This window comes from Somniosus microcephalus, chromosome 12 (genome assembly GCF_052327205.1).
Source record: "Somniosus microcephalus isolate GS21.2 chromosome 12, FLI_Smic_1.0, whole genome shotgun sequence".
NCBI lineage: Eukaryota > Metazoa > Chordata > Chondrichthyes > Squaliformes > Somniosidae > Somniosus > Somniosus microcephalus.
This window is the reverse complement of record NC_140998.1, coordinates 16,138,281-16,163,117: the sequence shown is the minus strand read 5'-3', so window position 1 is coordinate 16,163,117 and position 24,837 is coordinate 16,138,281. Positions and strand designations below refer to the sequence as shown.

The window sequence follows — 24,837 nt, the reverse complement described above, 5'->3', positions numbered from 1 at the left end:
CACACACACCCATACCCCCACACACACACACACAGATACCCCCACACACATACACACAGATACCCCCACACATACACACAGATACCCCCCACACACACACACAGATACCCCCACACACACACACACAGATACCCCCACACACCCACACACAGATACCCGCACACACACACACAGATACCCGCACACACACACACAGATATACCCACACACACACACACAGATACCCCCCCACACACACACACAGATATCCCCCCCACACACACACACACACACAGATACCCCCATACACACACACACAGATACCCACACACACACACACAGATACCCCCACACACACACACACAGATACCCCCCCACACACACACACAGATACCACCACGCACACACACACTGATACCCACACACACACACACAGATACCCCCACACACACACACAGATACCCCCCCACACACACACAGATACCCCCCCACACACACACAGATACCCACACACACACAGATACCCCACACACACACACACAGATACCCCCACACACACACAGATACCCCCCCACACACACAGATACCCCCACACACACACAGATACCCCCACACACACACACACAGATACCCACACACACACACACACAGATACCCCCACACACACACACATACCCCCCACACACACACACAGATACCCCCACACACACACACAGATACCCCCCCACACACACACACAGATACCCCCACACACAGATACCCCCCCACACACACACAGATACCCCCCCACACACACACACACAGATACCCCCCACACACACACACAGATACCCCCCACACACACACAGATACCCCCCACACACACACACAGATACCCCCACACACACACACACAGATACCCCCCACCACACACACACAGATACCCCCACACACACAACACATAAACCCCCACACACACACACAGATACCCCGACACACACACAGATACCCACACACACACACACAGATACCCCCACACACACACACAGATACCCCCACACACACACACAGATACCCCCCACACACAGATACCCCCCCCACACACACACACACAGATACCCACACACACACACACAGATACCCCCACACACACACACAGATCCCCCCCCCACACACACACACAGATACCCCCCCACACACACACACAGATACCCCCCCACACGCACACACAGTTACCCCCACACACGCACACACAGATACCCACACACACACACACACACAGATACCCCCCCCACACACACACAAAGATACCCCCACACACACACACAGATACCCCCACACACACACACAGATACCCCCACACAAACACACAGATACCCCCCCCACACACACACAGATACCCCCACGCACACACACAGATACCCCCCACACACACACACACAGATACCCCCCCACACACACACACACAGATACCCCCACACACACACACAGATACCCCCACACACACACACAGATACCCCCACACACACACAGATACCCCACACACACACACACAGATACCCCCCACACACACACACACAGATACCCCCACACACACACACACAGAACCCCCCCCACACACACACAGATACCCACACACACACACACAGAAACCCACACACACACACACAGATACCCCCCCACACACACACAGATACCCCCCCACACACACACAGATACCCACACACACAGAAACCCCCCCACACACACAGATACCCCCACACACACACACAGATACCCACACACACACACACAGATACCCCCCCCACACACACACACAGATACCCCCACACACACACAGATACCCCCCACACACACAGACAGATACCCGCACACACACAGATACCCCCCCACACACACACAGATACCCCCCCCACACACACACAGATACCCCCACACACACAGATACCCACACACACACAGATAGCCCCACACACACAGATACCCCCCCCACACACACACACACAGATACCCCCCACACACACACACACAGATACCCCCACACACACAGATACCCACACACACACTCAGATACCCCCACACACACACACACAGATACCCCCCCACACACACAATACAATACAATACAATACAAATCGCTTTATTGGCATGATAAGGTACATCTTATGTTGCCAAAGCATCAAAATACATCCATGGTTGAACACATAAACGCGGTTCCATTCATACAGTGTATAAACAGGTATATCCCTGACTTTATAAATATACATTCGCCTTGTTTATATATACTCTTGTCTTAGTTTACTGGTTGTCCCTCTGTTCATGGCAAGCTGTAACATAGTGTGCCGCCAGTGTTACACAGCTTCTCTCCTCCCCCAGTAGGAATGGGAGTTTTTGGTTGTCAGTCAGATTTCTGAATTCAGGGCATATTTGTGAGAATTTTTGGTAGAAATTCTCTCTGATGCCCTGATATTTTCCACAGGCTGTGAGGAAGTGCATCTCTGTCTCAACTACTCCCTGACTGCAGTGAGAGCATATCCTGTCTTCTCTTGGCAGCCTGGTCTGCCTGTGTCTGCCTTTTTCGATCGCTAGGCTATGTTCGCTAAGTCTGTACCTTGTCAAGGTTCTTCTCAGTTTGTTATCCTTTACCATGGTCAGGTAATCAGCTATGTTGCATTGTCTGTTTAGGGCCAAGTAGCAATTGAGTTTGCTTTGGGTTTTTGTTGTTTCTGCCCAATATGACAGATATTTTTCCTTTTGCTTAGCGACGATTGTGTTGGGTCGAATTCTTTGTGTTACCCTGTCACTGTCCTGGGACTGGTTATTGTTAGTATTGTTATTAGTTACTTTATTGAGTCCCAGGACTAGTTGACTGAGGGTATTCTTCTTTATGGTCAGCTCTTGGCATTTCAGGGCGTCGTAGTGATAGCATTGGGGGTTGCTCATTTGTAGGTGATTCCAAAATTTGGTGGCTCTTTTTTGGATAGTGATTATTAATGGGTATTGGCCTAGTTCCGCCCTGCATGCGTTGTTTACTGTTTTCCTTTGAGTCCGGAGGATACTTTTACAGAATTCCGCATGTAGGATCTCAATTGGGTGTTTGTCCCATTTTGCAAAATCTTGTTGTGTTAGTGGTCCCCAGACCTCACTGCCATAGAGTGCAATTGGTTCAATTACTGATTTGAAAATTTTGAGCCAAATGCTAATTGGGATTTCTATTTGGATTGATTTTTTGATGGCATAGAAAGCCCTTCTTGCTTTCTCTTTCAGTTCATTCACAGCCAGTTTGAAGTTTCCCGTAGAATTGATTTTTAAGCCCAAGTATGTGTAGTGAGTGGTTTGTTCAATTTTGGTTGTTCCTACTGTGAAATTTATTGTGGGTCCATGTTGTTTGGATCTTTGCTGGAACACAAGGACTTTGGTTTTTTGGGGATTTATTGTCAGGGCCCAAGTCTGGCAGTACAACTCCAGCAGGTCCAGGTTCTGCTGTAGACCCTCCTTAGTTGGTGACAGCAGAACCAGGTCGTCGGCATAGAGGAGGAATTTAACCTTGGATTCATATAGGGTGAGGCCGGGTGCTGTAGATTGTTCAAGTCGTTTTGCCAATCCATTAATGTAAATATTAAAGAGTGTCGGTGAGATTGGCGAGCCCTGCGTCACCCCCCGCCCCTGTGGGAAGTATTTTGTTTGTTTGTCTCCAATTTTAACTGCACATTTATTGTTTGTATACATTGATTTAATTACATCATATGTTTTACCTCCTACCCCGCTTTCGATAAGTTTCAGGAATAAACCGTCATGCCAGATGGAGTCGAAAGCCTTCTGGAAATCTACAAAGCATGCGTAGATTTTGCTTTTGTTATGGTGAACGTGTTTGTCAATTAGGGTCTGTAGGGTGAAGATATGATCGGATGTTCTATAGTTTGGCAGGAATCCAATTTGGCTTTTACACACACACACAGATACCCCCCCACACACACACAGATACCCCCACACACACACACAGATACCTCCACACACACACACACAGATACCCACACACACACACACATATACCCCCACACACACACACAGATACCCCCACACACACACAGATACCCACACGCACACACACACACACACACAGATACCCCCCCACACACACACAGATACCCCCACACACACACACAGATACCCCCACACACACACAAAGATACCCCCCCACACACACAGATACCCCCCCACACACACACACACACACAGATACCCCCACACACACACACAGATACCCCCACACACACACACACACACAGATACCCCCCACACACACATGCAGATACCCCCCCACACACACACACAGATACCCCCCACACACACACAGATACCCCCACACACACACACAGATACCTCCACACACACACACACAGATACCCACACACACACACACAGATACCCCCCCACACACACACAGATACCCACATACACACACACACAGATACCCACACACACACACACACAGATACCAGCACACACACACACAGATACCCCCACACACACACACACAGATACCAGCACACACACACACAGATACCCCCACACACACACACAGATACCCCCACACACACACACAGATACCCGCACACACACACACAGATACCCTCCCCCACACACACAGACACCCGCACACACACACAGATACCCCCCCCACACACACACAGATACCCGCACACACACACAGATACCCCCCACACACACACACAGATACCCCCCACACACACACAGATACCCCCCACACACACACAGATACCCCCCCACACACACACACAGATACCCCACACACACACACAGATACCCCCCACACACACACAGATACCCCCCCCCACACACACACACAGATACCCCCCACACACACACGCAGATACCCCCCCACACACACATAGATACCCCCCACACACACACACAGATACCCCCCCACACACACATAGATACCCCCACACACACACACAGATACCCCCCCACACACACATACAGATACCCCCCCCACACACACACACAGATACCCCCCCACACACACATAGATACCCCCACACACACACACACACGGATACAGACGCACACACTCATATGTTCAGACAGTCCTTGTAATATGCCTCCAATTACACATCATACGTTGTCTATTGACCTTTACATATCTAAGTACATTTGTTGTCTTTCCTGAAATTCCAGTGTAGGTTTAATTGGCGATTCACACCTTTGCTGAATTTTTGTAATCATTTTCCTCCTGCTTCTGCTGTCCTTCAAATACAAGATTAGTTTTATTTGTAACTGGTACACCGCTCTTCATCTCCAGTGTCTCAAATTCTTGCCTCTTTCTACAATGAAGGAGTTTTGTGAGAGGATCCAGGAACCTGGCTAGCCAGCTCTGTGAACTCTGAGATATAAAGCAGTACAAGATGGGGTCGGCCACGCAGTTTAAACTCATCAGCAGAAGCCCAAAATGGTAAATGTCAAAAATATCTTCAGCGAACTCACAGCTGTGCTCGAATATGGTCCGAATCATCAGGAAAATGTGATAGGGTGCGAAGCAAACCAGGAAAATGATGATTGTCCCAGACACCAATTTTTTTATCCTTAATTTCTGATTTCTTAGAAGTCCATGGCTCTTTTGGACAACCGTCAACACTTTGTAGTAAGAGAAGGCTAATAATATAAACGGGAGGAAGAACCCAACAGAGAGCCTGTAAATATTTAAATCTCTGTCTCTTGGGCGCAGAGGATAATGTTCGAAACACAAGGTGTCATTCTCCTCGTCTTTACTGAGAACCTTGGAGCCTATGAAGAAAGTGCAGACGACTGTCTCCTTGAGCCAGATGATAACACTGATGATCACCGCGGTCTTCATGGTGTGCAGGGATTTAAAGTTCACAGGGTAGGCCACGGCGAGGAAGCGATTGATGGAGATAAAGCAGAGGAAACTGATGCTGATGTAGATATTCTGGTAGAGGAGCAGGCCGCTGAACTTGCAGAGTGCCCGGGATAAGATCCAGTCATCGTGTTGCAGCATATACTGAACCCACAAGGGCAAGGAGATGAGGTACAATAGGTCAGAGATGGTCAGGTTGCAGAGGTAGACTCCCAGCTCGTTCCCCTGCCTGATCTGCAGGTAGCTGTGATACAGGGACAGGAGATTAGTCGGGATGCCGATGGTGAAGACCAAGATGTAGACCGTGGGAAACAGGGTCTGGTGGATACCGTGGTCGATAGAACAGTTGGTCATCATTCAACACAATACTGGGACTTTATTTTTTAAAAAGCTTATTTTTGCACTGGTTCCCTGGCTATGGTCTTGTTTATGGTATCAAACTTGTCTTGACAGTTTTCTTTTTAATTCTTCTTCATGAAACTTGTCTGGCTGGAGGGGGAGAAAACACAGAGAAGCTATGAAACAACCTGACCATTTGCAGTTACGGTGACTTAGCATTCACTAAACACATCGCTTTATCTGTTATGTGAAAAACTTGGTCACGACATTGTGTTAATAGGATACATATCTGACAGAGACATTACTGGGTCATTTCTGCTTATTTATCAATTCTCATCCTTGCTTTCAAATTTGTGGTTGTTTGTTTTTTTTTGTTAACACTCCTGTGAAGCGCCCGTTTTATTACGTTAAAGGCGCTCTATAAATACAAGTTGTTGTTATGGTTATTGACCCTTGAAATATCCTTTATTGGTCCAATTACGCTTCCAATATGCAGTTGATTCTCTTGATCCTCTCTGTGTACACATTGTGTTGAAAGCCAGACACATTGCAGCATTTTCTAGTCTAACTCATTCATCCCCTGGAGCACAAACCCTCTTCCTTCCCTCAGTCCTACCATCTTCCTACCATCGACAGGCTCTCAAAACCCAACTCGTCACCACCAAACCACCGATTCTTGATACGTTCAGTTCTCAGTCTCTCGTACGATTGGGCACTTTGGCATAAAAGCTAGAAATCACTCACTGACGAAACAATAAGGGCAGATGCCAGCCATTAGTGCAAACTATATGGGGAACAAGTTATTCCAAGAATTGAATACAGCTCCAATAACTGTGACAAGGCACTTCTAGCAACCTTCTCATCCTCCTGGGCAGGTTATAAGAAGAAAACTGGTCATCCAATATCATCTGATTGATCCTTTTCTCACCTCTAGTCTCCAGCCTCTGTATTTGTCTTCCTCTACTTTATCAATATGAATAATGGCCATTGCTCGTCACAACTTTCCTCTGGTGCTTTCTATCTCTCAATGATAACATCCAACATGCTCGTCCTTCTCCCTCTATCATCGCTGTGTTGACGTCATCGTATTCATAGAATCATAGAATGATACAGCACAAGAGGAGGCCATTCTGCCCATTGTGTCTGTGCCGGCTCTTTGAAAGAGTTAGGCAACTAGTCTCACTCCCCTGCCCTTCCCCCATTGTCCTGCAAATTCTCCCCCCTTCAAGTGTTGATCCAATTCACTTTCAAAAGTTGCCCTTTCAGACAGTGCATTCCAGATCAGAACAACTCGCTGCATTAAAAAAATTCTCCCCAGTTCTTTTGCCAATTACCCAATAAATCTTTGTGCTCTGGTTACTGACCCTTCCACCACTGGAACCAATCTCTCCCCATTTACTCCATCAAAATCCTTCATAATTTTGAGCACCTCTATCAAATCTCCCTTCTCTACTCTAAGGAGAACATAAGAACATAAGAAATAGGAGCAGGAGTAGGCTATTCGGCCCCTCGAGCTGTAATGGCTGCAGCGGCACTTCCCTCTGCTCGCCGTCTGAGGGCGGTTTTTGAGGCCTCGGTGCGCTGCTGCCGTGCCTTTTGGGCCCCTCTCCTCACCTGTTTCTCGAGTAGTTGGTCTCATCAGAGTAATCAGGCTAGTTAATAAAGTTGTTTGGTTTTGTCCCTGTTTTGTCCCTCTTTTGGTAGGACCAAAAAATAAACAAATAAACTGTAACTAATCAAACTTTACATAAACGTTAATAAATCAAATTAGAATTTGGTTAGTCCCTGTTTTGTCTCTGTGCCTCTGGCCTCACCTGTGTGTTGTTAAAGTATTTGTCGCCCTGTCTCATTTGAATAATTATGTCATGTGACTACTCTGGCCTGTATTTAAGCTTCCTGTTCTCTTTGCTCAGTCCTGGGTTCGCCTGCCTGCAGGTAGCATCTCTCTCTCTCTCTCTCTCTCTCTCTGTCTCTCTCTCTGTATGTTTTCGAGGTTCAAGGAATCGCCTTTCGAGTGTTACCCTGTTTCTATGTTCTTGAGTCTCAAGGAAGCATCTTTCGAGTTCTACCCGGTCTCGAGTCCTTGGATAGGTTTCCTGCACTTGGGTCTACTACCGAAACCCTAGCAAAACGGCCCCGTGACACGAGCCTGCTCTGCCATTCATGGCTGATCTTCTGCCTCAACTCCATTCACTGGCCCTATCGCCATATCCCTTGATGCCCTTACTAGTCAGAAATCTATCAACTCCTGTTTTGAATACACCCAATGACTGAGCCTCCACAGTCCTCTGGGGTAGAGAATTCCAAAGATTCACCGCCCTCTGTGTGAAGAAATTTCTTCTCATTTCAGTCCTGAATGGCCTAACCTTTATCTTGAAGCTGTGGCCCCTGGTTCTAGACAACCCCAGCTTTCCTAATCTCTCCACATTCTACTCCAGGGTCTAAACAGGTGAACTGTTTAACTGCCTCTGTCTCTCATTCAGCAACAGCCATTATTATACTGCCTTCATATCGAAAAAATGGCCCAAAACGTTTCACGGAGAGGTGAAGATAAGTGGTGGTAGAAGGGTTAGGGGAACAGGTCAAATAGATAGGTTTTACAAGGAGGTGATTGATGGAGGGGAGAGAGGTAGTGAGGTGGGGGAGGGGGTGTAGGGAGAGAGTTCCAGCGTGAGAGATTGAGATGGCTGAAAGCCTTCTAATGAATGAGAACCCTGAATTAACCTTTGTGATCCATGAGTTCAATGGTCTGGAACTAAGTGACCTGCAAAGACACAAAGTTTGGGCCCCTTTACTTAGCGTTTTTGAGATAAGGGCCTACCTGACATGATCTCTGTACAGTATGTTGGCCAGTACGGTGGTGTCGGGGTTATAGTAATGGACTAGCAGCCCAGAGCTCAGGACTTCATTAAATCTGCTCAGTTGTGGGCTGGCCATGAAGCTTGCCATAAAAAAAAACCCCAACTGGTTCACTCATGTCCTTCTACATGGTCTGGCCTACACGTAACTCCAGTCCCACAGCACGTGGTTCACTCTTAATGCTCTCTGAAGTCACGTAGAAAGCCACTCACTCAGATATGAAAAATTGCTGTAAAATTACGAGGTGGTCCAAGAAAGTGGCCCACCACCACCACCTTCTCAGGGCAGCTAGGGATGGGCAATGAATGCTGGCCTTGTGACTGTCACACATCCCGAGAATTAATTTTAAAAAAACATATCATAGAATAGTACAGCACAGGAGGCCGCCATTCGGCCCATCGAGTCTGTGCCGGCTCTTTCGAAGATCACTCCAGTTAGTCCCACTCCCCCCGGCTCTTTCCCCATATCCCTGCCATGTTTTCCCTTGCAAGTATTTATCCAATTCCCTTTTGAAGGCTACTATTGAATCTGTGTCCACCGCCCTATCAGGCAGCACATTCCAAATCCTAACCACTCGTTTTCCTCATGTCGTAGGAAACTACGATGGTATGAGGCGCGAGTTGGGTAGGATGGATTGGGGAACGTTACTTAAAGTGTTGACGGTGGATAGGCAATGGCAAACATGTAAAGATCGTATGGATGAACTGCAGAATTTGTTCATCCCTGCTTGGCATAAAAATAAAACAAAAAAGGTGACTCAACCGTGGCTAACAAGGGAAATTAGGGATAGCATAAGATCCAAGGAGAGGACATATAAATTGGCCAGAAAAAGCAGCAAACCTGAGGATTGGGAGCAGTTTAGGATTCAGCAAAGGAGGACAAAGGGATTAATTAAGAGGGGGAAAATAGAGTATGAGAGTAAGCTTGCGGGGAACATAAAAACTGACTGTAAAAGCTTCTATAGATATGTGAAGAGAAAAAGATTGGTGAAGTCAAGCGTAGGTCCCTTGCAGTCAGAATCAGGGGAATTTATAATGGGGAACAAAGAAATGGCTGACCAATTAAATACATACTTTGGTTCTGTCTTCACAAAGGACACAAATAATCTCCCAGAGATGTCGGGGAAGATAGGGTCTAATGAGAGGGAGGTACTGAATGAAATCAATATTTGTAGGGAAATGGTGTTAGGGAAATTGACGAGATTGAAGGCCGATAAATCCCCAGGGCCTGATAAGTAACCTAGGATGTAGATTAAGGAAGTGGCCCTAGAAATAGTAGATGCATTGCTGGTCATCTTCCAAAATTCTATAGACTCTGGAACAGTTCCCATGGATTGGAGGGTAGCTAATGTTACCCCACTATTCAAAAAAGTTGGTAGCGAGAAAATGGGGAATTATAGACCGGTAAGCCTGACATCAGTAGTGAGGTAAATGCTAGAGTCCATTATAAAAGATGTAATAGCAGAGCACTTGGAAAACAGTGACAGGATCGGACAAAGTCAACATGGATTTACAAAAGGTAAATCGTGCTTGACTAATCTACTGGAATTTTTTGAGGATGTAACTGGTAGAATAGATAAGGGAGAACCAGTGGATGTGGTGTATTTGGGCTTTCAGAAGGCTTTCGATAAGGTCCCGCATAAGAGATTAGCTTGTAAAGTTAAAGCACAAGGGATTGGGGGCAAGGTACTGACTTGGATAGAGAACTGGTTGGCAGACAGGAAGCAAAGAGTTAGAATAAACGGGTCTTTTTCCGAGTGGCAGGCAGTGACTAGTGGGGTACCGCAGGGATCGGTGCTAGGACCCCAGCTATTCACAATATATATTAATGATCTGGACAAGGGAACTAGATGTAATATCTCCAAGTTTGCAGACGACACAAAGCTGGGCGGGCGTGTGTGCTGTGAGGAGGATGCCGAGAAACTCCAGGATGATTTGGACAGGTTGGGTGATTGGGCAGATGCATGGCAGATGCAGTATAATGTGGATAAATGCGAGGTTATCCACTTTGGTGGCAAAAACAGGAAGGCAGATTATTATCTGAACGGCAATAGATTGGGAGAAGGGGACGTGCAACAAGACCTGGGTGTCCTTGTGCACCAGTCACTGAAGGTAAGCATGCAGGTGCAGCAGGCAGTTAAGACGGCAAATGGTATGTTGGCCTTCGTAGCGAGAGGATTCGAGTACAGGAGCAAGGATGTCTTGCTGCCACACCTTGAGTATTGTGCGCAGTTTTGGTCGCCTTATCTGAGGAAGGATGTTCTTGCCATGGAGGGAGTGCAGCCAAGATTCACCAGACTGATACCTGGGATGGCAGGAATAACGTATGAGGAGAGATTGGGCCGATTGGGCTTATACTCGCTGGAGTTTAGAAGAATGAGAGGGGATCTCATTGAAACTTATAAAATTCTGACAGGACTAGACAGACTAGATGCAGGAAGGATGTTCCCGATGGCGGGGGAGTCCAGAACCAGGGGTCACAGTCTAAAGATAAGGGGTAAGCCATTTAGGACAGAGATGAGGAGGAATTTCTTCACCCAGAGAGTGGAGAACTTGTGGAATTCTCTACCACAGAAGGCAGTTGAGGCCAATAAATTAAATATATTCAAGAAGGAGTTAGATATATTTCTTAAGGCTAAAGGGATCAAGGGATATGGGGAGAAAGCAGGGACAGGGTACTGAATTTGGATGATCAGCCATGATCTCATTGAATGGCGGAGCAGGCTCGAGGGGCCGAATGGCCTACTCCTGCTCCTATCTTCTGTGTTTCTATGTTTCTTCGGCCAATCACATTAAATCTGTGCCCTCTGGTTATCGACCCTTCTGCTGCATTTTAGAATTGTGTCATTTTTGTCTCATATCTGAGTTGGAAGGTCATGGGTTCAAGCCCTACTGCAAGTCAATTTGCGCACAGCAAGATCCCACAAAAAGCAGAGAGATAAAAATGACCAGTTTGATCTGTTTTAGTGATGTTGGTTTAGGTATAAATATTGGCCAGGGCACTGGCAGGGAGATCTCTCGTGTTTTTCTTCGAAATAGTGCCCGTGGGATCTTTTACATCTGCCTGAGGGGGCAGACGGGGGGGCCTCGGTTTAACGTCTCATCCGAAAGACGGCACCTCCGACAGTGCAGCACTCCCTCAGCACTGCACTGGGAGAGTCAGCCTAGACTTTATGCTCAAGTCTGGTATTGAGGGTGTGTTGCAATTGCGGGAGGAGCCGTCTTTCTGCCTGTTCAGGTCGACATAAAAGATCCCATGGCACTAATCAAAGAAGAGCAGTGCAGTTTTCCCCGGCTGATGATCCTCCCTGAAGGAACACCACCAATTGATTCATTTGTAATTTATCTTTTTTTTAAATTCGTTTCTGGGATGTGGGCGTCGCTGGCAAGGCCGGCATTTATTGCCCATCCCTAATTGCCCTCAAGAAAGTGGTGGTGAGCCGCCTTCTTGAATCATGGCAGTCTGTGTGGTGAAGGTACTCCCACAGTGCTGTTAGGGAGGGAGTTCCAGGATTTTGACCCAGCGACGATGAAGGAACGGCGACATACTTCCAAGTCAGGATGGTGTGTGACTTGGAGGGGAACTTGGAGGTGGTGGTGTTCCCATGCGCCTGCTGCCCTTGTCCTTCTAAGTGGTAGAGGTCGCGGGTTTGGGAGGTGCTGTCGAAGAAGCCTTGGCGAGTTGCTGCAGTGCATCTTGTAGATGGTACACACTGCAGCCACGGTATGCCGGTGGTGGAGGGAGTGAATGTTTATGGTGGTGGATGGGGTGCCAATCAAGCGGGCTGCTTTGTCCTGGAAGGTGTCGAGCTTCTTGAGTGTTGTTGGAGCGGCACTCATCCAGGCAAGTGGAGAGTATTCCATCACACTCCTGAATTGTGTCTTGTAGATGGTGGAAAGGCTTTGGGGAGTCTTTGCAGAATACCCAGCCTCTGACCTTCTCTTGTAGCAGTATTTATGTGGCTGGTCCAGTTAAGTTTCTGGTCAGTGGTGACCCCCAGGATGTTGATGGTGGGGGATTCAGCAATGGTTATACCGTTGAATGTCAAGGGGCGGTGGAGATAGTCATTGCCTGGCACTTGCGTGGCGTGAATGTTACTTGCTATTTATCAGTCCAAGCATGAATATCGTCCAGGTGTTGCTGCATGTGGGCATGGACTGCTTCATTATTGGAGGAGTTGCGAATGCAACTGAACTTATGATGGAGGGGAGGTCATTGATGGAGCAGTGAAGATGGTTGGGCCTAGGACACTGCCCTGAGGAACTCCTGCAGCGATGTCCTGGGGCTGTGATGATTGGCCTCCAACAACCACAACCATCTTCCTTTGTGCTAGGTATGACTCCAGCCAGTGGAGTTTTCCCCCTGATTCCCATTGACTTCAGTTTTACTAGGGCTCCTTGATGCCAGACTCGGTCAAATACTGCCTTGATGTCAAAGGCAGTCACTCTCACCTCACCGCTGGAATTCAGCTCTTTGGTCCATGTTTGGACCAAGGCTGTAATGAGGTCTGGAGCCGAGTGGTCCTGGTGGAACCCAAACTGAGCATCAGTGAGCAGGTTATTGGTGAGTAAATGCTGCTTGATAGCACTGTCGACGATACCTTCCATCAGTCTGTTGATGATTGAGAGTCGGCTGATGGGGCGCTAATTGGCCAGATTGGATTTGTCCTGCTTTTTGTGGACAGGACATACCTGGGCAATTTTCCACTTTGTAGGGTAGATGCCAGTGTTGTAGCTGTACTGGAACAGCTTGGCTAGAGGCACGGCTAGTTCTGGAGCACAAAGCTTCAGCACAATAGCCGGGATGTTGTCGGGGCCCACAGCCTTTGTTGTATCCAGTGCGCTCAGCTGTTTCTTGATATCACGTGGAGTGAATCAAACTGGCTTCTGTGATGGTGGGGACCTCGGGAGTAGGCCGATATGGGTTACCAATCGGCACTTCTGGCTGAAGATGGTGGCAACCACTTGAGCTTTGTCTTTTGCACTCGTGTGCTGGGCTCTGCCATCATTGAGGATGGGGATATTCGTGGAGCCTCCTCCTCCCATTAGTTGTTTAATGGTCCACCACCATTCACGACTGGATGTGGCAGGACTGCAAAGCTTTGACCTGATCCGTCGGTTGTGGGAGCGCTTAGCCCTGTCTATAGCATGCTAGTTCCACTGTTTAGCATACATGTAGACCTGTGTTGCAGCTAGGCCATTTCAGAGGGCAGTTAAAAGTCAACCACATTGCTGTGGGTCTGGAGTCACATATAGGCCAGACCGAGTAAGGACAGCAGATTTCCTTCCCGAAAGGACATTAGTGAACCAGATGGGTTTTTACAACAGTCCAGTAGTTTCATGGTCACCATTACTGATATTAACTTTTTATTCCAGATGATTTATTTAATTAACTGAATTTAAATTCCCCAGCTGCCATGGTGGGATTTGAACTCATGTCACCAGGCCTCTGGATTACTAGTCCAGTAAGATTACCACTATGCTACCATACCACCATGTGTTTTTTTGTGGAACCTTATTGTGTGCAAATAGGCTGCTGCAATTGCCTACCGAACAACAGAGACTTTCATTCCCTCTTTAACCAACCCTTCTACTCCTATCTCATCTTTTCAACTTACATTAATTCTCCATCCTTGCCTGATCTGCTGCCAGCTTTCTGTTGAAGCTATTAAGTCTCGAGCTTCCTGTAAAATAATTGCTTCCAGTTGCCCGGTTTATTTCCCATACTTTATGCATTGCGGTTCATGCATTTTAATCTTTTTTTTTTTAAAACACTACTCATTTTCCCATGATTTTTTTTTGTCTGACCTGCTACCTCAACCTCCACTGCAGTCTTTTCCCTGTTTATCTCAAATCCATTTGATTTTCGTTCCTCTACTCTCGCCTCGGAGTCAGAAGGTCGTTGTGGGTTCAAGTCCCCACTCCAGGGACTTGAGCACAAAACTCTAGGCTGACGCTCCCAGTGCAGTGCTGAGGGAGCGCCGCACTGTCGGAGGTGCCTTCTTTCAGATGAGATGTTAAACCGAGGACCTGTCTGCTTTCTCAGGTGGACGTAAAAGATCCCATGGCACTATTGCGAAGAAGAGCAGGGGAGTTATCCCCGGTGTTCTGGCCAATATTTATCTCTCAACCAACATCACTAAAATAGCGTATCTGGTCATCATCACAGTGCTATTAGTGGGAGCTTGCTGTGTACAAAATTGGCTGCTGCGTTTCCCACATTACAACAGTGACTCCACTTCAAAAAGTACTTCATTGGCTGTAAAGCGCTTTGTGACATCCGGTGGTCATGAAAGGTGCTATATAAATGCAAGTCTTTTTTTCTTTTTACTCCATGACTCCATATCCCTCTCTGGGCAGCTGCGGCCTGACAATGAACGCGGACGAGAATTACATCGAATTTACAGCACAGAACGAGGTCATTCGGCCCAACGGGTCCAGGCTGGTGTTTATGGTCCATACGAGCCTCCTCGCACCCTACTTCACCTCACCTTATCTGCGTAACCTTCTCTTCCTTTCTCCCTCATGTGCTTATCTAGCTTATCTAAAATCAAAAAACATTAGCAGAGGGTTAAGAGGAGATTTGATAGAGGTGTTTAAAATCATGAATGGTTTTGATAGAGTAAATAAGGACAAACTGTTTTCAGGGGATGAAGGGTCGATAACCAGAGGACACAGATTTAAGGTGATTGGCAAAAGAACCAGAGGCGACATGAGGAAAAACTTGTTACAGCGAGTTGTTGTGATCTGGAACACGCTGCCTGAAAGGGCGGTGGAAGCAGATTCAATAGTAACTTTCAAAAGGGAATTGGATAAATACTTGAAGGGAAAAAAATTACAGGGCTCTGGGGAAAGAGCGGGAGTGGGATTAATTGGATAGCTCCACCAAAGAGCCGGCACAGGCACAATGGGCTGAATGGCCTCCTTCTGCGCTGCATCATTCTATGATTCTGTGATTCACCTTATATGGATCAATGCTATTCACCTCAACCACTCCATGTGGTTGCAAGTTCTAACCATTCATTACAAAGTAATGAATTGGCTTCGGGAGGTCCTCAGGATGTGACAAGCACTATATAAATGCAAGTTTGTTCTTGGTTACAGATGTGTGAGCATATCTGTACATTTGACCTCGATCTGTCATTCTCCCCTCCCCTCTGTATTGATCGGCTTCTCTCCCCCCGATCAGGATAGTTCTAACTAAAGTCTAACTGTCGTCCTGCTGTGTTTCCACTCCTTCCCGCTATTACTTCTTTACCATCTATGATCAGCCAGCAGAAGCATGAGCTCATTCAGCATCGACTTTTACCACACATTGCCTGATGATGACTTCATGCTCATTAAACTGGCAAACCATTACTCTCCGCAGCTTAAAGGAAAACTGAGTGCTGGAGATCTACAATTAAGAAAGAAAGGAAGACTTGCATTTCGATAGCGCCTTTCACGACCTCAGGACGTCCAAAAGTGCTTTACAGCCAATGAAGTATATTTGAAGTGTAGTCACTGTTGTAATGTGGGAAACACGGCAGCCAATTTGCGCACAGCAAGCTCCCACAAACAGCACTGTGGTAATGACCAGATACAGGAAACTTTGAGTTATCCGGAGGCAAACCGTCCGGCAAGCTCGAGCCACCGGCAAAAATCAGGAGCCGTTCTTTATTCTTTTCTTTGCTTTTTTTGAACAGTCAAGCTCTGTAAGGTCTGTAGCTAAGCAACAGCTTCAGCTAGAGATGCTACAGAGATGCTTGCCGACTGTTTAGAGGCTGTTGCTAAGCAACAGGGTTTGTTGATTCATACAAATCTCCGTATGTTTCAACATTAACTCTGGAGTGTCCGGCAGTTTTGAGGGAATGGCAGCAGCTCGGTCCCGTCGGTGCCGGATAGCACAAAGTTTCCTGTAATCTGTTTTTTCGTAATGTTGTTTGAGGGATAAATATTGGCCAAGACACCTAGAAGAACTCCCCTGCTATTCTTCAAAGTAGCACCATGGATTTTTGAGTGCTGTTTAACTCATCCGAAAGACAGCACCTCCGACAGTGCAGCACTCCCTCAGCACTGCACTGGGAGTGTCAGCCTAGATTTTTGTGCTCAAGTCTCTGGAGTTGGACTCGAACCCACAAACTTCTGACAAAATCACATGGACTAGGAGGCGCCTAGGCTCATTCCGCCGGGATACTCCTGATCTGTCACCTCGGCAGTCCGCTCCGTTTCTCCGGGGTTTTCCGCAGACCTTTCGCCGAAGTTACACTGGGTGACTGGGTGAGGAAGTCCCGTGGAAATTCAACCACCCTCCCCTTCGGCGGCTAGGTTTGTACGGAGGTTGTTCACTTTGGGGTTGTTTCTGGAAGGTGTCCAGCTGCTGGTGGAGCAGTGGTCCCAGAAGAGTAGGAAAGAAGATTGGAGAGGCCCAAGAGAAGGAACGCACCACAGCTCAATCTGCTGACCGCTTCCAGAATGTTCTGTCTTTATTAATCCTTGGAGTTAACTCTTGGCAGCAAAACTGTTACCATTTAGTGTAAAAAATAAACCTTGGCTATGTTAGCGACAGAGAGGAAGGCAATCAGTTCAAGGCAACAGATATCTAGAGTAAGTTAATGAGCACTGAAGGGAATATTTATAATTAGTTCATAAAACCAAATGTGACTCATGCTGCCTTGCTCAATATAAGCCACAATTTCAGTTTTCAGATAACGTACTACTTAATCATCTAATTAGCCTGCTAAATAAAGAAATATTTGCATCTCTGCTGTGCCCCATCATGTCAAAATATCTCAAGCCACTTCACAGAACAAGTTACTTTAGCATGGTGCTACTGCCAGATCCCAGAGAAAAATGTTAATCTATTTATTGGGTGGCAATGATTCGTGGGGGGCGGGTGCGATCGGTGGGGGGGGTCCAATGGAGGTTGGGGGGCGCAAGGAGCACACAGATTGTGGGGGGGTGAGGGGTTTACTGGGTAGCTTGTTGGGCCTGGAGGAAACAGTTCTGCTTCTCCTGGCCCACAGGCAGTGCTGTAAAGGTACTTACCTCCTGGATTCAGCCCTACTCGCCTCCTTTCACCGGGGCCTGGGAAGCCCAGCCGACATGCGGTAAAAATAGAAGCACTGTTAAAATGAAGGCATGCAGCCTCATTATAATATTTAAATGACCAGCCAGCCTCCTGCAAGCGGATTGGCCATCTCTCCCTCCCTTGATCCCTTTAGCCTTAAGAAATATATCCAACTATTCACAATATATATTAATGATCTGGACAAGGAAACTAGATGTAATATCTCCAAGTTTGCAGACGACACAAAGCTGGGTGGGCGTGTGTGCTGTGAGGAGGATGCCGAGAAACTCCAGTATGATTTGGACAGGTTGGGTGATTGGGTAGAAGCATGGCAGATGCAATATAACGTGGATAAATGCAAGGTTATCCACTTTGGTGTCAAAAACAAGGCGGCAGATTATTATCTGAATGGCAATAGATTGGGAAAAGGGGAAGTGCAACGAGACCTGGGTGTCCTTGTGCACCAGTCACTGAAGGTAAGCATGCAGGTGCAGCAGGCGGTTAAGAAGGCAAATGATATGTTGGCCTTCGTAGCGAGAGGATTCGAGTACAGGAACAAGGATGTCTTGCTGCAGTTGTACAGGGCCTTGGTGAGACCACACCTTGAGTATTGTGTGCAGTTTTGGTCGCCTTATCTGAGGAAGGATGTTCTTGCCATGGAGGGAGTGCAGCGAAGATTCACCAGACTGATGCCTGGGATGGAAGGAATGACGTATGAGGAGAGATTGGTTCGATTGGGCTTATATTCGCTAGAGTTTAGAAGAATGAGAGGGGATCTCATTGAAACTTATAAAATTCTAACAGGACTAGACAGACTAGATGCAGGAAGGGTGTTCCCGATGGCAGGGGAGTCCAGAACCAGGGGTCACAGTCTAAGGATAAGGGGTAAGCCATTTCAGACTGAGATGAGGAGGAATTTCTTCACCCAGAGAGTGGTGAACCTGTGGAATTCTCTACCACACAGGGCAATTGAGGCCAATTCATTAAATATATTCAAGAAGGAGTTAGATATATTTCTTAAGGCTAAAGGGAATCAAGGGATATGGGGAGAAAGCAGGGACAGGGTACTGAATTTGGATGATCAGCCATGATCTCATTGAATGGTGGAGCAGGCTCGAGGGGCCGAATGGCCTACTCCTGCTCCTATCTTCTATGTTTCTATGTTTGACAGAGCTTTGCAGAACCGCGCGATCACGTTCACTGCTTCCATTGGGTGCATCAAAGAGAGAGGTTAGAGGGCATCCATATTCTGGCAGGAGTGAGCGTCAATCTCCCTTGTTATACCCAGTGGGACAACATTGATTGGGCCAGTGCTCGACACTAGCAGCTCCTGCCCAAGCCAAGAGCAAGTTAATTGTCCTTAAAAGGAATACTTTTTGCTTTGTGTAATGAAAAGGCTGTGTTTTTTTTTCTCCAGATTTTTCACGTGAATTACCCACGGGATAAACAAAGCCGGGTCCGGGGGCGGTTTAATTAGAGCTCTACTGGTGACAGGTAGGTTGGGCAATGCTCACCAGCCATGCCGATTCCGTTCTCTAACATACTGAGGTGAGGGAGCATCATCCAGCGAGATGGCTCTTACTTCCCTTTTCCTCAGATGCTTTTGCCCTCAGGGAGCACGGTTGAGTTGGGAAAGCATTTACTTGTGTCCATACTAGCTCCCCGGTGGTTTATTTGAGTTAAAGTGCCACCCAATGTAATATTTAACAGTGTAGGTCACCAGCTCATAGGTTCAATTCCCCTGACGCCATGGCAAATTAAACCAGTAGCTTAAGGGGCATTGGAGGAGGATTATAGAAGACAGGGAGGTGGTGGGGGGTGGAGGGGTGGGGGGTGGGGGGAGGAGTTATTCTTTGTAAACTGCTGCATGTGGGAGTCCCTCTCAGGATGCATTGGGGCGATTTTAACTATCGGCCAGCCGGCCAGCCACCAGCTCCCTCTGGTGGGAGGAATGGTTCATTTCAAGGTCTGGGCCTGGTTAACAGGCAGCCCTCGAGCTGTATACCTGGAGCGGATGTCCTGCTACAGCTCGCTGACTCAGTGCCGGCGCAATATTGGGCCACCCGAAGGCCGATCCGGGGACAGAAAGGTAGGTCAGGGGAGGGGGGCGGTGGGGGGCACGAGTCCGGGGTCCACAGTGCTCTGCTGCCCGTATCCTAACTCGCACCAAGTCCCGTTCACCCATCACCCCACCTGTGCTCGCTGGCCGACACTAGTTTCTGGTCCGACAACACCTTGCTTTTTAAAATTCTCATCCTTATATTCAAATCTCTCCATGGCCTCGCCCCACCCTCTCTATGTAACCTCCTCCAGCCCTACTACAACCCTCCGAGATCTCTGCACTCCTCCAATTCTGGCCTCTTGCGCATCCCTCATTTTAATCACTCCACCATTGGTGGCCGTGCCCTCAGCTGCCTAGGCCCTAAGCTCTGGAATACCCTCCCTAAACCTCTCCGCCTCGCTACCTCTCTCTCCTCCTTTAAGATGCTCCTTAAAACCTACCTCTTTGACCAAGCTTTTGGTTACTTGTTCCAATATCTCCTTCTGTGGCTCAGTGTCAATGTTTTGGCTGGTAACGCTCCTGTTGGGATGTTTTACTATGCGAAAGGTGCTGTATGAATACAACTTGTTGTATCTGCCCCTCCTGGCCTCACAAAAATAATTTTATTTTTAACCTCTCATTTTCGCCGTCAGGATTTACTGAGCAGCCATGGTGCCCCCTCTCCCCTCTAAAGTGCATCGGGGCTCCTATGTAAGTTGTCGGACCCTGCATTGCATAGATTAATGAGGCTCCTGCCGGAATCAGGCAGGCATCTGGGCTGCTCACCAGAAGGCGGGAGCGGCGGTGGAGGCAGGAGCGGGAATGTGAAGGGAGCGGGAGCGGGAAGAGAACGGGGGAGGGGGAACGGGGGGCAGAAGCAGGAGCGGGAAGAGAGTCCGATGGGAACGGGAGCGGGAAGGGAGGACGAACGGGAGCGGGAAGGGAGCTGGAAGCGAGTGGGAACGTGAGCGGGAAGGGAGGGCAAACCGGAGCAGGAACAAGCCTGGTCATTCACCCATCTCGATTTTAGCTCTGCTTCCACCTGGTGGAGGGAGTTGAATAAAATCGCCCCTCATGTGTGTTCACTGAGGGGCCCAAGTTCCTTCCTCTTATCCACGTACAACGAGGAGACCTTCTGAGGGCCAGTCTCCAGTCATCCTGTAGTCGTCCAAGTACTATAGTCATCAAAAGAGATGACCCAGGACTGAAGATTGATACTCTAGACAAATAATACACAAGACGTGCATTTCTACAGCACCTTTCATGGCCGTTACAGCCAATGAAGTACTTTATGAAGTGGAGTCACTGTTGTAACGTAGGAAACACGGCAGCCAATTTGCGCACAGCAAGATCCCGCAAACAGCAATGTGATAATGACCAGATAATCTGTTTTTGTTATGTTGCTTGAGGGATAAATATTGGGCAGGACACCGGGGAGAACGCCCCTGTTCTTGTTCAAAATAGTGCCGCGGGATCTTTTACGTCCACCTGAGACGGGGCCTCGGTTTAACGTCTCATCCGAAAAACGGCACCACTGACAGTGCAGCACTCCCCTCAGCACTGCACTGCAGCGTCAGCCTGGATTTTGTGCTCCAGTCTCTGGAGTTGGACCTGAACACACAACCTTCGGACTCGGAGGCGAGAGAGTGCGGCCCGCTGAGCCACCCACAATCAAACAGGTCGCTAACAACTCCAGCACAGACCTGTCGAGAGCAACTGAAGGATTGCCTTGTTATCCATCCCAGAAGCAAGGCTCACTCCCTACACCACCAATAGTTGAGTACATAAATAAGCAAGTGTAGAATGAGGGAAAGACATTAGCCGTCAAGCCCATTCCTGTCACAATCTACTCCACCCATCAAACCTGCCAAGAGAAGGTTCTGTAGAAATACTCACTGATACGTAAAGGTAAAGATGTACAAAACCTGGTGGGAGTAGAATTCCTCACTTAATACAACAAAAAAATATGGAATTGCCCATTTACTCCTTAATCAGCAACAGCAACACACTCTTAGAAACGGGAGCAGGAAATGACTGGATTCGCTGACTCCAGGGGGGAAACACAGGCATCTGCAAAGTTTCAAAGGAAGAATTTCACCCGCCGTGTAAAGGACTAATGCAGTCAGGCCGGACAAACAGATACAACAAATAGCACGGCCAACACAAACCAGAAACTCCTGCAACAGTAAAACCTCATCCCTCAGACACAGAACAAACCATCCGCTTCAGAATGAACACATTTTGGACCAAACCTTCAACGTTTCCCCTTACCAGCTGGCGCTCACTTCCCCATATAGCCTCCTTTCAGTTGTTACTACCGTTTTACACAGAATTAGATTCAGCTCTACGCCAGTGTTTATGCTCCACACGAGCCTCATCCCACTCCATTTACTTCATCCCACCCCATCTTTCTATTCCTTTCTCTGAGATCCTACTGTACTATTTCGAAGAAGGGCCGGGGAGTTAACCCAGTGTCCTGGGCCACTATTTATCCCTCAATCATAGGATTACATAGGATATACGGCACAGAAACAGGCCATTTGGCCCAACCAGTCCATGCCGGCGTTTATGCTCCACTCGAGCCTCCTCCCGCCTTTCCTCATCTAACTCTATCAGCATAACCCTCTATTCCCTTCTCCCTCATGTGCTTGTCTAGCCTCCCCTTAAATGCTTCTATACTATTCGCTTCAACCACTGCCTGTGGTAGCGAGTTCCACATTCTCACCACTCTCTGGGTAAAGAAGTTTCTTCTGAATTCCCTATTTGATTTCTTGGTGACTATCTTATATTGATGGCCTCTAGTTATGCTCTTCCCCACAAGTGGAAACATTCTCTCTGTATCAAAATTTTTCATAATTTTAAAGACCTCTATTAGGTCACCCCTCAGCCTTCATTTTTCAAGGGAAAAGAGACCCAGCCTGTTCATCCTTTCCTGATATGTATACCCTCGCATTTCTGGTATCATCCTTGTAAATCTTCTCTGCACCCTCTACAGTGCCTCTATATCCTTTTTATAATATGGTGACCAGCATTGTACGCAGTACTGCAAATGTGGTCTAACCAAGGTTTGATACAAGTTTAGCATAACTTCCCTACTTTTCAATTCTATACCTCTAGAAATAAACCCTAGTGCTTGGTTTGCTTTTTTTAATGGCCTTGTTAACCTGTGTCGCAACTTTTAGTGATTTGTGTATTTGTACTCCAAGATCCCTTTGTTCCTCTACCCCACCCAGACTCGCAGCCTCCAAGTGATAAGTGACCTCCCTATTCTTCCTACCAAAATGTAATACTTCACATTTATCTGTGTTGAACTTCATTTGCCAATTATATACCCATTCTGCAAGTTTATTAATGTCCTCCTGTAACTTGTTACAGTCTTCCTCATTATTGACCGTCCCCCCAATTTGGTGTCGTCTGCAAATTTAGAAATTGTGCTTTTGATTCCTAAGTCTAAATCGTTAATGTAAATTGTGAACAGCAGTGGTCCCAGCACTGATCCTTGTGGAACACCGCTACCCAATCAACATAACAAAAACAGATTATCTGGTCATTATCACATTGCTGTTTGTGGGAGCTTGCTGTGCGCAAATTGGCTGCCGTGTTTGCTACATTGCAACAGCGACTACTCCAAAAAGTACTCCATTGGCTGTAAAACGCTTTGGGACGTCCTGAAGTCATGAAAGGCGCTATATAAATGCACGTCTTTCTTTCCTTCATGTACTTATCTAGCTTCTCCTTAAATGCATCAGACAGAAAGAATATAATCCTTTCTTCCTCTCCCCCCCCCACCAAAAAAAACACAATAGAGAAATAGTTTGGTTCGATTCAACACAAAAACTTACTTGAAGATCACTCGCATTTCTGTCCTAGCTTCTTGCAGACCATGTTCAGTCACAGATGAGGAAAAAATGGTGACTGTAAACCAGGAGGAAAAGCTTTCCCAGCAACTATTGTCAACACACAGCTGCTGTTGTAGTTTTCCTGGTGACTGTAGGGTCATTTAACACCAAACAATTAAAATAAAAACCCTGTGGTATAAACTGAAACAGGTTTGCTTCAATCCTCTCGTGAGCCCTACTGTCATACCTCTGTTGAGATCTGCTGCAGCTGCAGCTGAAAGAAAACTTTAGTCAGCAGAGGGGGAAGCCACAGAGTAGACGTTCATGGGTTTGGCAGATATAGTTACAGGGCGTGTTTAAAAACGAGGCTCAATCGTGTCTCGACACAGAAGCCAGAAAGCACCGAGTAAAAAAAAACTGCGTTTAAAAGTAAGGAATGTGACTCAGGGCAGTGGGAAAAAAAAGGAGGCGTTTCGGATACAGGCGACAGCGATTTCGGGAAGTTGGTCACTGTGACCAAATAGGGTCTGATTATATTACTACACGGGATGCCCCAGGAATTTTAACAGGCACTTTGAAGAAAGTCTTCCGCAATTCTGCCGGTTTATGATGCGAATCAGTCAAATTCCATTTGCACCACGGGGGGATTGGACAGGATTTCGCTGGCATCCTGGGTGGGGGGGACGTGGGAAGGAACTGCACTCCACGATTGTCCGCATTTCCCCGGGTAAAATCACAAAGGCACGGGGCACCGATCGAGGAGGTGATAAATTAACCAGGCTCCCCGAAACCACCCACCCACCCCCCACCTTCCCGGCTCCCCACCACTAAAACCAGACCCGAGCCATCATGCC

General features: G+C 47.4%; 1 protein-coding gene across 1 annotated transcript; it reads right to left on the bottom strand.

The window, feature by feature from the left end:
* Positions 1 to 5,023: 5,023 nt before the first annotated feature.
* LOC147109045 (G protein-coupled receptor 68-like) lies at positions 5,024 to 24,472 on the bottom strand. Its single transcript, XM_086004193.1, has 2 exons — positions 23,987 to 24,472; positions 5,024 to 6,346 (listed from the first exon to the last, which is right to left on the bottom strand). The coding sequence occupies exon 2, from the start codon at positions 6,212 to 6,214 to the stop codon at positions 5,180 to 5,182; it is 1,035 nt and encodes a 344-aa protein (XP_085860319.1). The 5' UTR covers positions 6,215 to 6,346; positions 23,987 to 24,472; the 3' UTR covers positions 5,024 to 5,179.
* Positions 24,473 to 24,837: the final 365 nt, after the last annotated feature.